The 14,179-nt window shown below is 35.8% G+C and overlaps 1 protein-coding gene across 1 annotated transcript; it reads left to right on the forward strand.

The window, feature by feature from the left end:
* The first annotated feature begins 513 nt into the window (after positions 1 to 513).
* LOC104219537 (chloride channel protein CLC-c-like) lies at positions 514 to 6,361 on the forward strand. The gene is made up of 7 exons (XM_009770230.2): positions 514 to 854; positions 1,606 to 1,806; positions 1,941 to 2,118; positions 3,138 to 3,400; positions 3,551 to 3,820; positions 4,446 to 5,574; positions 6,123 to 6,361. Exons 1-7 carry the CDS (start codon positions 658 to 660, stop codon positions 6,210 to 6,212), a joined length of 2,328 nt encoding a protein of 775 aa, XP_009768532.1. The 5' UTR covers positions 514 to 657; the 3' UTR covers positions 6,213 to 6,361.
* The last annotated feature ends 7,818 nt before the right edge of the window (positions 6,362 to 14,179 follow it).

Below are 14,179 nucleotides of genomic sequence, written 5' to 3' on the forward strand. Positions count from 1 at the left end.
TTGATTGAGTCGTTACCAGAAGTATTTTCTCTTTTTTTAATTCAGATTAATCAAGGACCAATGCGGCACTTGGCATTGATAAAAAAACACAAAAAATATAAAATGGGTCGTTTGTCCTAGAAAATATTGAAAGATGTATCAGCCAAAAAATTAAGAGCAGTTTGTAAAAACAATTTTAGTAGTAGTAATGTTTTTCGAGATATTGATCGAACTCGAGTTTAAATTCGTAGGTTTTTAATATAGAAATCCGATGTAGCCGCCGAAAAGAACTCCTGATGTAATAAAAATATCAAACGCCACTCAGAACCCACACACATTTGTTTAATCTTTTCCACAACTGTTTGGGCCTGTCCATACCTGACAGATTGTTACATAAAATAATAATCTGTCACGGATCTCCCGCTTCTCTCTCTTTCACCTCCCCCACCGGCCACCACCCACCCCATATATAATTGAAGCAGATTGAGAAGATTCAATGATCATTTCCATTTTCCTATATGTGGGTTTGTCTGCATACACGTACTATTCATAATACATACAGTAACTTTTAGATAAGAAAAGACTATTCATATAGTTGGATCCAACTCTTAAATTAGTTTGAGATTGAGTTATACTTGGTTGTATGTACGATCTCAAACTAATTTGAAATTGAGGCGTATGGAGAACCAAGTTGACATAGAGAATGAAGGAGGGATGGTGGAGGAAGAGAAAATAGAATTGGAGAGAAATTTTTCGACAATTTCAGAAAGTGGGATAAGAGAGCCTTTGCTTAATTCCAAGAGCAGAGTCAACAACACCTCTCAAATCGCTATTGTTGGAGCCAATGTTTACCCCATTGAAAGCCTCGACTACGAGTATGATTACTTACTTTTCTCTTATTCTGTGCTCTTTTGCTCCTTTTATTCTTTAGTTTATTGCAGAATCAATCAATTTACTGTTCCTCTATTTTAAAATATCTGGGTCTGTCTCTATGAATTTTCTGCTTGAAGGGATTCATTATAGTTTGACTATTTTTAGGATGGTAGTCATTAGTCAACTTTCTGGTAACATCTTCGGGCTTGAGATTTTTCTTGTGCAATTAGTGTGATGATGGAAAAAGATTCTTTTGCTGTGATATTATTAAAAGGAAAAACTAGTGAACTTCCATAGTAAGAGATATGAATGGTGAAAGAAATCAGAGATCTCTGATGTTCAAATTTTGTAGTCTATGTATTATATATATAGTTGGTAATTACAAACTTAAGTTGGGGTTGAAATCTTAATGACTTATGCTGATCAGAACACAGAAGTTTTCTTTCTGAGGTTGGACCCTCAAATCCTATGTTTTGGTCCTGGAGTACAATTTGTTTCTTTTATCGACGAATTCCTGAACGCGCTTGCTTCACGAGTTTATACGCTGGAGATCCTGGCCAGCGTCCTAATACCTTTTCAACGCAAATGAAATCTCTCTATCATTTAATAATTACCCAAGATTTATTTTTTCATTTTGTAGTAACTTGCAGTTAACCAAAATACATGTTTTTCTGGTAACTTTTATCTGTCCTATATTCACTTGAAGTATATATCCAACGTTCCATTTTGATCTTGTTAGTCATTTTTATGCAGGATTGTAGAAAATGACCTTTTCAAGCAAGACTGGAGATCTAGGAAAAAGGTCCAGATATTTCAATATATATTTCTCAAGTGGACTCTTGTGCTTCTCATTGGATTAAGTACTGGCCTTGTTGGTTTCTTTAATAACATAGGAGTGGAAAATATTGCTGGTTTCAAGCTACTGCTAACTAGCAACTTAATGCTTGAAGGAAAGTAAGTACAACTTCAATCAAGTTATAGTTTATCAAATAAGTTGTGATTTCAAAATACCAACTACGAATGCATAAATGACAAAAGCCTGCGACTCATTCTGTTCAAGTTATTAAGTTATTTTACTTTCAGAGCAGATATTTCCGGGCATTTGCTGCTTTTGCGGGTTGCAATGTGGTTCTTGCAACTTGTGCTGCGGCCCTCTGTGCACTTATTGCACCTGCAGCTGCAGGGTCTGGGATACCTGAAGTAAAAGCATATCTAAATGGTATCGATGCTCATTCCATATTGGCTCCAAGTACATTACTTGTCAAGGTGGGTTTCTCCGTCTTTTTCCCTCTCGTGTATTTCTTGTTACTTGCCACATGGACATCTCTAAGAAGCATGATTATCTGGCTTGTAAAAAGTATCACTTGATACTATTTTTCCAACTGTTCATGTAACTTGATTAGCATTTTCAAATTGCTTATCCTGGTATATTCCTTCTTTTCCAAAGAACAAATTATCATGTTATTACTACTTACTAGTGCTATTGAGTTTATACTGAATTGAACTTACAACAACAATAATAAAGATTTCAAATAACAATATTTGATTTAAGGATAACTGAATATGAATTAACACTCAGATAACCATGTTTATATTTGTGCACTGCAGTCCAGTTCATCCTTTTTTACCTTACTATGGACATCAATGAAGTAAATTAGAAATGAAATTGTGTAGTAAAGACCCCGAAGCTTTGGTCTAGGGTAAGAGTGCATCTTGTGATGTGTGGTTAGGCACACATCATAGGTTCAATCTCTACCGCAGGCAAAACTTGGTATTTAAGTGAAGAAGAATATGGGGGAATTCTCCATCGACTTCGAACAATGCGCTACTGGCCCTCATGGATTTCTCGTTTATCAAAAATAACTATGTGGCAAAAAATGATTGATTTGCATTATATGACGCGCTTTAAATTCCTCTGATTAGGTACATTTGATATGGTTATCCCTGCTTGTTGCCCTTTCACTTGTTCGTTCTTAGGTTTGTTTTCTCAGACTGCCATGTTAAAATGAACTCTGGAGGTGTATCTTTATCTTCTTTTATTTTGCTGTATATCAACAATCTGGCATTCTCCTCACAGACATCATTTACCACTATAAATGATAAGTTACAAGCTGAAGCAGTTAGCACCATAATTCACATTAAATGATTGTTTTAGTGGTTTGTTTGTTTCTTCTTGTTCAATGGGTTGTAATTTACCCTACTTCATGCTTTATTATAGTGCTGATTGGCTCATTCTCTGAAAGTCATTCTCGAAAACACTAACTCTGACATTTTGCACTCGGCAGATTTTTGGTTCCATTTTGGGTGTTGCTGCTGGATTTGTTGTTGGCAAGGAAGGACCCATGGTCCATACTGGTGCTTGCATAGCAAACTTACTTGGACAAGGGGGTTCCCGCAAGTATCATTTAACTTGGAACTGGCTAAAATACTTCAAAAACGACCGTGATCGTAGGGATTTGATCACTTGTGGTGCTGCTGCTGGTGTCGCAGCTGCTTTTCGTGCCCCAGTTGGAGGAGTCCTTTTTGCTCTTGAAGAAATAGCATCATGGTCTCTCTCTCTCTCTCTCTCACACACACACACACACACACACACACACACACACACGCACAAAGCTGCACACACACATATTGATACTAGCTTGCATTCATAAGAAGGCTTATATCTCAAAATGTTCGATCGTTCTATTTGATGTTTTAGGTGGCGAAGTGCTTTACTTTGGAGGACTTTCTTCACAACTGCTGTCGTTGCTATGGTGCTCAGATCTCTCATACAATTCTGTCGCAGTGGGAAATGTGGACTATTTGGGCAAGGAGGTTTGATAATGTTTGATGTCAATTCAGGAGTATCTAATTACAACACAATAGATGTATTGGCAATAATTTTAATTGGAGTACTTGGAGGCCTTTTGGGAAGCCTTTATAACTATCTTGTCGACAAGGTCCTCCGGACTTACAGCGTCATTAATGAGTTAGTCTTCTAAACCCCTCTTGCCAACACTATATGTTTAGTTCTCTCTCAGTTGTTAGTCAGTGGAGGGGTAGGTGCATGTTCTAGTCTGATGAAGTAACAATTTTAAGAAGTATGCAAGGTTTTCCTGAAGCATGTCTCACTTCTCTTTTGATTTCAACTTTATATTTTTCTTTTCTTTCTTTTGCAGATTGGATTTCCAGGTAGATAACTGTAACTGATCCATAATGATTTTGTGGTTAACAGTGTATTTCATCAGGATATTTCACCTAAGCATGCGTACATAGTTCGAAAAGTTCATCTTAAATGGGTCATTTACTCTTTGCCACCAAAACATGTTTGATCAATGTTCTTCGTTTCGAAGTTATTTAGTACTTGTAAAAGATATACTATATGTATTCGTTGGTTATTTATTTATTTATTTTGTGATGCCATCTCTACAGTAAGTTACATGAGCTGTTATTTCCACAAGTAGAATTTTCTTGGTGCGTAAATTGTGGTTGTACTCCTGCCTTTTTCTTTGGCTGATTCTTGGAATAAAAAATGATAATCATGATATTCTTTCTGCCTGGTTTTCCCTTTATTTCTGCTTTTCCTTTGGCTAATTTTTGGCAGTGAATTACAGGAGAGGTGCTGCTTTCAAGATCTTGCTTGTCATGACTGTTTCTATCCTGACTTCTTGTTGCTCTTATGGCCTACCATGGCTGGCAAGGTGCACCCCTTGTCCTGCCGGCTTGGAGGAGAAATGCCCAACTATAGGTCGCTCTGGAAGCTACAAGAATTTCCAGTGTCCACCAGGGCATTACAATGATCTCGCATCCCTCTTTCTGAACACCAATGATGATGCCATTCGCAATTTGTTTAGTTCAAATAATTCAAACGAATTTCACATCTCTTCACTTCTTGTCTTCTTTGCTGGGGTATATTGCCTTGGCATTATCACTTATGGAATTGCTATTCCTTCTGGACTTTTCATTCCTGTCATACTTGCTGGAGCCTCCTATGGGCGTATTTTTGGCAGAGCCTTGGGTTCGTTGTCCAATCTTAATGTTGGCCTGTTTTCGCTACTTGGTGCTGCTTCTTTCCTTGGTGGTACCATGAGAATGACAGTATCAATTTGTGTCATACTCCTTGAGCTCACAAACAATCTATTAATGCTTCCATTGGTGATGCTTGTTCTTCTCATATCAAAAACTGTGGCCGATAGTTTTAACAAGGGTGTGTATGACCAAATTGTGAAAATGAAAGGCTTGCCTTTCTTGGAAGCTCATGCTGAACCATTTATGAGGCATTTGGTCGCTGGAGATGTTTGTTCTGGGCCATTATTGTCATTTTCAGGTGTAGAGAAGGTGGGGAACATCGTGCATGCTTTGAAGTATACTAGGCATAATGGATTTCCTGTGATTGATGAGCCACCTTTCTCAGAGGCACCAGAGTTGTGTGGGCTCGTTCTAAGGTCTCATTTACTTGTCTTGCTCAATGGAAAGAAATTCATGAAACAGCGTGTATTGAGCGGCTCCAGTATTTTAAGGAGGTTTCATGCGTTTGATTTTGCTAAGCCAGGATCAGGGAAGGGGCTTAAGTTTGAGGATCTCGTCATCACGCAGGAGGAGATGGAAATGTATGTTGATCTCCATCCTATAACAAATACATCCCCATACACAGTAGTGGAAACCATGTCTCTGGCCAAAGCTGCAATCCTTTTCCGACAACTTGGACTCAGACACTTGTGTGTTGTCCCAAAGAAAACTGGGGTAAGTCCTTCTCCCCCCTTCCTCTCTCTCCAGCCCCCTCTGTCCCCTGTTTCTTTTGCCATTTTTTCCCGAAATGTTCTTTTCTGATCTCCTTTTGTACATTGATTTAGTACATAATGTGTATGATCTGCATCACTAGTTTTAGTGGAAACTTGGGAACTAGGATCATCTTGGCCCATTTGGACGGATTGGAACTTCATTTAGTAAACTATGGTGGGAGTAAAGGTTTCAAAACCATCAATGATTAGTGATACTTTAATACTAAGTATTTCAAGTGACATCTCAATCAAAAGTATTTAATTTGAAATCCATTGAATATGTTGTGAGAATTCTTAGATGTCGATAGCATGAGTTGGAACGCATTAACTTATATCTGCAATATTACATGTGCTAATACATCACAGTTGCATACAAGTGGATCCATGCATTCGGGGGTTGGGGCGTGGTTTTCGTGTTCTTGTTATGCACTTTTTGCTTTGTGGTAGCTTATTCTGCATTCTACTACTTTACAATAATGTCCTGAAAATGTAGCTCTTTTGAATTTGTAGAGGGCTCCAATCGCTGGAATCTTAACAAGGCATGACTTCATGCATGAACATATATCGAACCTCTACCCGCATCTCGTCCCCCACAAGTAGCAAGAGAAGTTTGCTCATTCCACAGGCAAACACGCAGCCTATTGTGTATTATTACTATTCCTTATTGTTTTGGTTTCCAGAATTACTCTCCTTGTAATTCTTTTGGTCTTCATGTTTGTATAACTACGAATACTCCGAATTTTTCATTATCTAGCTTGTAGTCTAGCTCGATCAAAGCAGTTCCTGGAGAAGTTAGTACCATGGCCCCACTTCCCCTCCCCTCCCCCCCCCCCCCCCCCAAAAAAAAAGAAAAACAACAAAAAAAATACATAATAACGTAGTTGAAAACGATTAAGCAAAATGGTTTGGTTGTTGACCAACGGAGAGCATGGGAGAAAAAAAATGTACAACCTTCTTTGTTTGAGTATCTTTTCTCATGATATTTATTGAAAATTGGAGCCTTCAATCAAAGCATGGTTACAAGAAGGATAACGTGGTTGGGCGAGATATTATAGCCTCGAACTCATAATGTACAATGGTATTGCTGAAGCATTTAATTTATGTCGATTGATAGTGAAAAAATATATGTAGTACCGTGGGCTGGCGACATCCTAAATAATCAATGCCTTAGATTAGATTACCTCCTTTTGACACAGATCACTGATTTAATGCATGTTTGCATCATTTCGTACTCAGATAAGTTCTATTTTACATGGGCCTAAAGTACCTTATGACTGCTCTTCAATTGCCTCACTTCTTGGCTAATTGCACCAAAGCTGCAGAAAGCTACTCCCTCTATCCCAAAAACATGATACTTCTCAGATTTCACCACTACTTTTTCATATACATTTTAAATATTTTAAACTTTTAATTATTATGACTTATAGTATTTTTTTAATGCAATTTTTAAATATCTAACCTTTTTTTTTAGAAAAACATAAAGGTTCCATCTCTGAATTCATAATCAAAATTAAAAAGTTTGACTTTCGAAATTCGAAAAGTATTAAATAAGCTGCTTGATCAACCATTTCACGTGGAAGTTCACATTTGAAAATCCCCCAAATTAAATATAATCTTATTGGCAAGTCTACATCTCAACACCCAAACATGATTAGGACTTCTTTCGTGTTTTAAATTTATTTTACATAGAGGGAGAGGGAGGGAAAATAAGATCGGATCCACATCAATAAGGTAGAAATAACCAACTAGGGCTACCATGATTCCCCAAACATGATCAGGACTAGGTTGTCAAATGCTATATCATGTTTGAGCTCTAAAGCAAGTCCATGTAAAATGTCCATATGTGGCTAAATTAGCCTTGCAAATTGAAGTTCAACAAGAATATCTGAGTGTATACATATTAACATCTATTTAGTAAAGTTATATTTGATGTTTAGGTTTCTTCACAAGTTTGTTTTACTCTTCTCTTGTCAATGATTTGACTAATGGATCAGCCCAATTCTTACTAGATCTCACATACACTATGCTATAGTCCATTTGCAATTAATTCTCTTATATAAACATGTCTTAAGCTTATATGTCTTGATTTTCTATTTGTGAGTCACACACATTATAGTCTCACTATCATCAAATATAACAATGGCTGGCATAGGTTGTGGCCACACCTTTAAATCTAATGACATATTCCTTAGCCATTTTGCTTCTTTGCCAACCTCAGAGTAAATATTTATCTCGAAATGAATTTATTATCATTAACATTTTGCATCAAATTATCCTTCTAATACAGTAGGAAAATCATTAAAGCAAATGCCTAAATGTTTTCTATGTCACTTATCGGATTAGTAATGTACATACGTGGGCTTATTTTTGTATTTGCTCAAACAAAAAGAAATCAAACTTCACAGGATGCTTTTCGATTTTACTACTACACTAAAAAAAACTCACTATTAGTATAGAAAAGAAATCTAATAAACTAATAATGAAATATATGGTAAGTTTCCGGCCTTTTGGTTTACAAAGAGCCCGTAAGGAAATTTTTGATAAAGAATAAGATAGTTTTAAGATAATTTTTTTTAAGAGGAGGACAATCAAGCCAGCACAGACTCAATCTCGGAACTTCTTGAACTGTTTGAACCCACTAGACCATTGCTCCACAGCCAGGGCCGGCCTAATGGCCAAGCAAGTAAAGCAATTTGTGGGGCCCCCAAAATTTTCTAATAGTTAATGTATTTTCAATTTTTTTTTAAAAGAATATTAAGTGTTTGAAAAGAAAAATAATGCAAGTTTTAAGGAAAGGGGACTGTTGGAGAACAATGGAAAAGGAATACATTTTTGGGATCCACTCCTTATTTACGTGTGATCATTCCACAATCTTGCCTCATCTAAGCATCACTAGGGGTGTACGAAGGAAACCGACAAATCGTATCAACCCGATAATCTGAGTCAAATTGAGAAAAAAAACCTGACTCTAGTTTGGTTTGATTTGGCTTGTTGTTGGAAAAAAAACCCGACCATAATTGATTTGGTTTGGTTTGGTTTGGTTTTAACTAAATAAAGTCAAACCGAAACCAAACCAACCCGACATTATATATATCGAAATTTTAGATATATTTAATATATAAATATACTAATTGTGATGTAATTTATAAATATTTCTTAAAAAAATTCATAATTTTATCTTTTAAGGTATTATTTCAAGGTTGAACTTAGAACTTTTGAATGCTTAGCCATTAATATTAGTAAATTAAAAGAATGCTAACAAAAGCCCAAACCAAAATCAAATCAATACTAGTGCTAACAAAAGACATTCAATTTAATACTACGAACAGGAATGTATTGAATATCTACTTTTTGTTTTGCAATAATTTAGACAAAAATGCATAATCTACTTTTATTTTTCTTTAGCGATTAGTCATGTAATTAATACTCCCTTATTATTCTATATATTTAACATGACTTAGTACCTTTAGATTATGTTTATTTTTATTATGGCTTTTTAATTAGCAATATTAATATTACATAATTTTATTGTCTTTATTGTTGAATATTTTAGGATAATGCCATGATACATCTCATATTTTGTATTATTTTCTTGGAAAATACTTTATATAGTTGTATCTTATTAGGATTAAAGAAATATTTTGAGCATACGTATATTTTGTTCTATGAAGATTTTACCGGAAAAAAAATCGAAAAATCCGAATAACCCGAAAACCCGAGAAAAACTGAAATTGAAAAACCCGAATTTTATTGGTTTGGTTTGGTCTTTAGATTTAATAACCCAACACAATTGATTTGGTTTGGTAATTGTAAAATCCGAACCAACCCGGCCTACGTACACCCCTACGCACCACTATTATTATGGGCCTACATTCTTTTTATCTCTTTTTATCTTTCTCTGCAAAAGTCTATTAACTTTTACTTTTCTATTGTTCCTTCGGCCTTCTCTACATTCCAATCTCATTGAGTCACTATTACAAAATAAAAGAGTAGAAACACAAGTACCGTCTTTTTTATTTGTTCTCAAGTTTTTTGGCGTTGCATCAAGAATATTGAAGTAGAAAAGTGTATCAAGTTATCTATTTATTGAATCAGGTTTGGTTGTTCTATATCTTATTATTTGCATCTATTTTTTATTTTTTTTGGATATATTTTCTTTATAAGTATAGATTGTTTTTATAGTTATTTATTAGAGTTTTAATATGTCAACTAGAAAATATGAATCCGAGTTTTAATAAACAAATTATTAAGAATTTCGCATCTCAAAAAGCTAACAAAATAAATTTCAAATAAAATTATGAGTATTCTTCTATAACAAAAATCCTAGGGCCACTCCTTGAAGTTTTGTTTTAGGCCACAAATATCATTGGGCCGTCCCTGTCCACAACGTTCATGTTTGTCAAGTGGCTTCATTTGCAATAATGTAACATAAACTTGTCTTTTCTAATATAATTTATATATATAAATAATATATTTTTTGCGAAGCGGATTCAGTTGAATCTGCTAGGTTCAACGTAGGTCCGCCCCTGTCTCTAAATGCATGCCAAAACGAATAGGTCTTTAGAGTGCTAGATATTGTTGGATCTAAAAGGGACGTAGGATATATTCTTAAATGATTTAGACTTTCTTTAGCAACATGTTCGATTTTCTTTTGCGTAAACAAAATGAACGAAAGGTTTTTTTTGGTCAATCAAAGATGCATATTTCATATATTAAGGAACAATACAAGAAGCAATATGTGGTACAGTGTTACAGAAAGAGTGGCGTGCACTGATACCAACTTCTACTAGAGTGTCAATGTTAATATTACAAGAGTTGGGCGACCTAAGTAAACAAAAGGAGGGGTGGTCCAGCTTCATGGTAGCAGTTATGGAACGTTTGTGAAGTGTTCCCTGTTGGTTATCTGTGAACTTGTGCATGACAAAATGAGGTGGTTCCAAAAATTCAGTAATGGGGGCGTTCAGAGGTTGAGTTGCCCCTTGTTGGGCCAGCTTATCTGCCACTTGATTTTTCTCCCTGTAAATATGTGTCACACAAGGACTACCCAGTAGATGTAGGAGATACTTGCATTCATTAGTGATGGATGAGTAATGTGAATTGTGAGAGTGGAGAAAAAAAATTACCTCAGTTGAGTCCACATTGACCTCTAATGGTGTGAAATTATGTTGTAGGGAAAGTCGTAGCCCTTCCTATAAAGCCGTAAGTTCCATATAGTTTGGGTTTCCCATAGACCTTGTACCTATGTATCCTAGTAACTATTTACCTATGGAGTCTCTAATCACTCCACCAAAATCCCATTTTTGATGTGTTAGGCTACATGCACCGTCAGAATTAAGTTTAAAGGAACCATTATTAGGAGGGTTCCATATGACATGCATATGTGTTTTTTGTGAGGTAGTGGTGGGATTGTTAAGGCCCAGGTAGAAATATTTAGTAGCTTGGCTTATGATTTTTTTGGGGTTAGGGGCTACGTTCCTTCAAAAACAGTACGGTTTCTAGTTTTTCTTAAGTTCCAAAGAGGGTAAGGAATGAAGATGTGTGGGGGAATTTGAGTAATATGTATAGTGGTTCGTAAAATGAATTGAGATAGTTTATGAGGGGTATTTTCATGCAACCTATTTAAGTTGGCATCCCTTAAGTTGATCCCTAAGTGTTGCCAAAGCATTTGAGTATGGTGGCATTGGAAGAAAAATAGCTTATGGATTCCTCATGGGAGTGACAAATAGGACATTGTGCATGTTGGGCGATGTGGATATTGTGGAGGTGGATGGATATGGGTAGGCGATAATGGCTCATAAGTCATAGGAAATATTTTATTTTTTGGGGTAATTGGAGTTTCCATAGCCATTGGAAGAAGGTGTTTTGTATATAAGAATATAATGTTTGATAAAGAGATCTGACCGTGATGATTTCACTAGGGGTGAGACCCCAGTAGACGTGGTCATGTGTATTAGGGTGTATGATGGTAGGGATATAATGATTAGCAATTAAATCCTTTAGAGGGGTTAGGAGATCAAAGGGGATTTTTTGGACACTTATGGAATTTTCCGTTATATATAGGGATATTGGTAAAGATTGAACATTTTGAGGTAAGGGACCTTCAATAATTTTCCTTAAAATTAAATTAGTATCTAACCAAGGATCATCCCAAAAGCTTATGTGTCTTCCATTAGCGGGGTGCCATTTGATACCAAGTTGACATGAAGACCACCCTTGTGGGATAGCTTTTCATTTGGAGGATACAATTTTGGAGGTAGTAGTTCGTAAGTATTTTGAAAGGAGTAGTTTAGCCCAGTGTGAGGAAGGAGACTGAAACAGTCTCCAAGCTAAGGATCCCAATAATGCATTATTTTTATCTTTGAGGTCATGTATACCCAACTCACCATTTTCCTTAGTTAATTGGACTGTTTCCCATTTAATTAGATGTAACTTGCGTTTTCGTAGTGTGGTACCCCATAGAAAGTTTCGTTGATATCTTTCTAATTTGGTAGTGACATTAGGAGGTATTTTGGTTAGTTGCATCACATGGTTAGGCAAACAATTAAGAGTAGCTTTGATCAAAGTAGTTCATCCTACCATTGTTAGGAAATTTATTTTTCACCCTGCTAATTTATTTTTAAAATAATCAATTAGGAACTGAAATTTGGATGTAGTAGGTTTTGTGTTGAAAATAGGGTATCCAAGATATTTGCCGAAAGTTGAGCCCTCATTCATATGGAAAATAGTGGTCACACTTTCTCTGGCTTCCTTGGATGTGCTTTTGGAGAAGAATATTTTTGATTTTGTATAATTAATAGTTAACCCTGACACTTTAGTAAATAAGTTTAGTGTGTCAATAATGGAGTTGATGCTCTTGGTGGTCAATTTAGAGGTTAGGGTAATATCATCAGCGAAGAGTAGATGAGATAGTGGTGGACCATGTCTAGATAATTGTATAGGGTGCCACTTAAGGTACTCTACATCAACATGAATTTTCCTGGAGAGCATTCCATACCGAGTATGAAAATGTAAGGAGATAGGGGGTCTCCTTGACGAATGCCTCTTGAAGGTGAGAAAAAAGAAGTTAGTTGGCCATTAATTAAAATGGATATTGAAGAAGTGGTTATGCAGGACATTATTAGCTTTATAAAACTTAGATGGGAATTGGAAGTAGTGAAGTGTGTCATGGACAAAGCCCCATTCAAGCTTATCAAAGGCTTTTTCTAAGTCTAAATTTAATAAATAGGAGGCTTGGACCCCCCTTTTTCTAAAGTGGTGAATAATCTCTTGCACTATAATGGCATTGTCAGTGGCTCGTCGATGGGGGTAAGAAAGATGATTGCTCAGGGCAAATAATATTGATTAGGAAGGGTTTGATGCGTTTGACTATTATTTTTATAATTAATTTGTAAAGGGTATTACAAAGACTAATTGGTCGGTATTGAGTGATTAATGTAGGTTGTTTTTTAGGTATGAGACATAAATAGGTTTTATTAATTTATGAGGGAATGTGATGTGTGGTAAAGACCTCCTCGCAAAATGATATGATTTGGGATTTCACTTGAGGCCAGTAATGCTGGAAAAAATAAGGATGTAAACCATTCGACCCCGGTGCTTTAAAAGGTTGGAAAGACTTAAGGGCTTCAGTGATTTCTCTATGTGTGATTAGGAATTTCAGTATTGAGTAAGCATTTGTGTTGGTGGAGTTTGGGTTGGAGTTATAGTATGTGTGGTGGGAGTGATTAGTAGTGAACAGTGTGTGGTAGTATTCTTCGATTGAATCATTTATTTCTTTTTGGTCTAATATCCAGTTACCGATGGAGTCTTTTAGTACAATAATACGATTATGTCGACGCCTTTGTAGTGTAGTTAAATGAAAAACTTTTGTGTTGGCATCACTATGTTGTAGCCAATTTATCCTAAATTTTAATTTCCAAAACTCTTCTTCGAGTTGTAGAATGATATTAAATTGAGTAGTTAAGCCCTTTTCTAAATTTTGTAGGAACTAGCTAGTTGTATATTTGGGTGAACTTTGTATCCCTTGTAATCTTGCTAGAAGGATTTTTTTTCTGAAATATGTTAGAAAAGGTAGTCCTATTCCATTCCTGGATGTAAATTTGGAAATCTTTTATGGCCTGAAGGGTATGTTTATTGGGAGTCTAAGTTGGGCAATTATGGAAGGAAATTGTGGATGGATTGTCCAAATGGTTTCAAACCGGAAGATTTTGTCCTGGGGAGGTTTATGCTTTTTCAAATTCAATAGCAAAGGACTATGATCTAAGTGTGTTCTTGGCAAGTGGTGTGCTGAGGTCTCAGGGTATAGTTGTAGGCATTCATAATTAACTAAGCATCTATCTAGACATTCTAAAGTTCTAGTGGATAATTTAGATTATTAGACCAAGTGTAACGACTACCCGTATACCTTAGATCTACTAAATTACAATAGTTAAGGCATTGAATAAACTGATCACTTCGTCTATTATTAATTTGGAGGCCACCATATTTTTCAACTGATCTAGTAATTTCGTTAAAATCACCTCCTATTAACCAAGGCAGCCTAATTTGATCATGTAAAGTACGTAAATTTT

Source organism: Nicotiana sylvestris, chromosome 7, assembly GCF_000393655.2.
Source record: "Nicotiana sylvestris chromosome 7, ASM39365v2, whole genome shotgun sequence".
Classification (NCBI taxonomy): domain Eukaryota; kingdom Viridiplantae; phylum Streptophyta; class Magnoliopsida; order Solanales; family Solanaceae; genus Nicotiana; species Nicotiana sylvestris.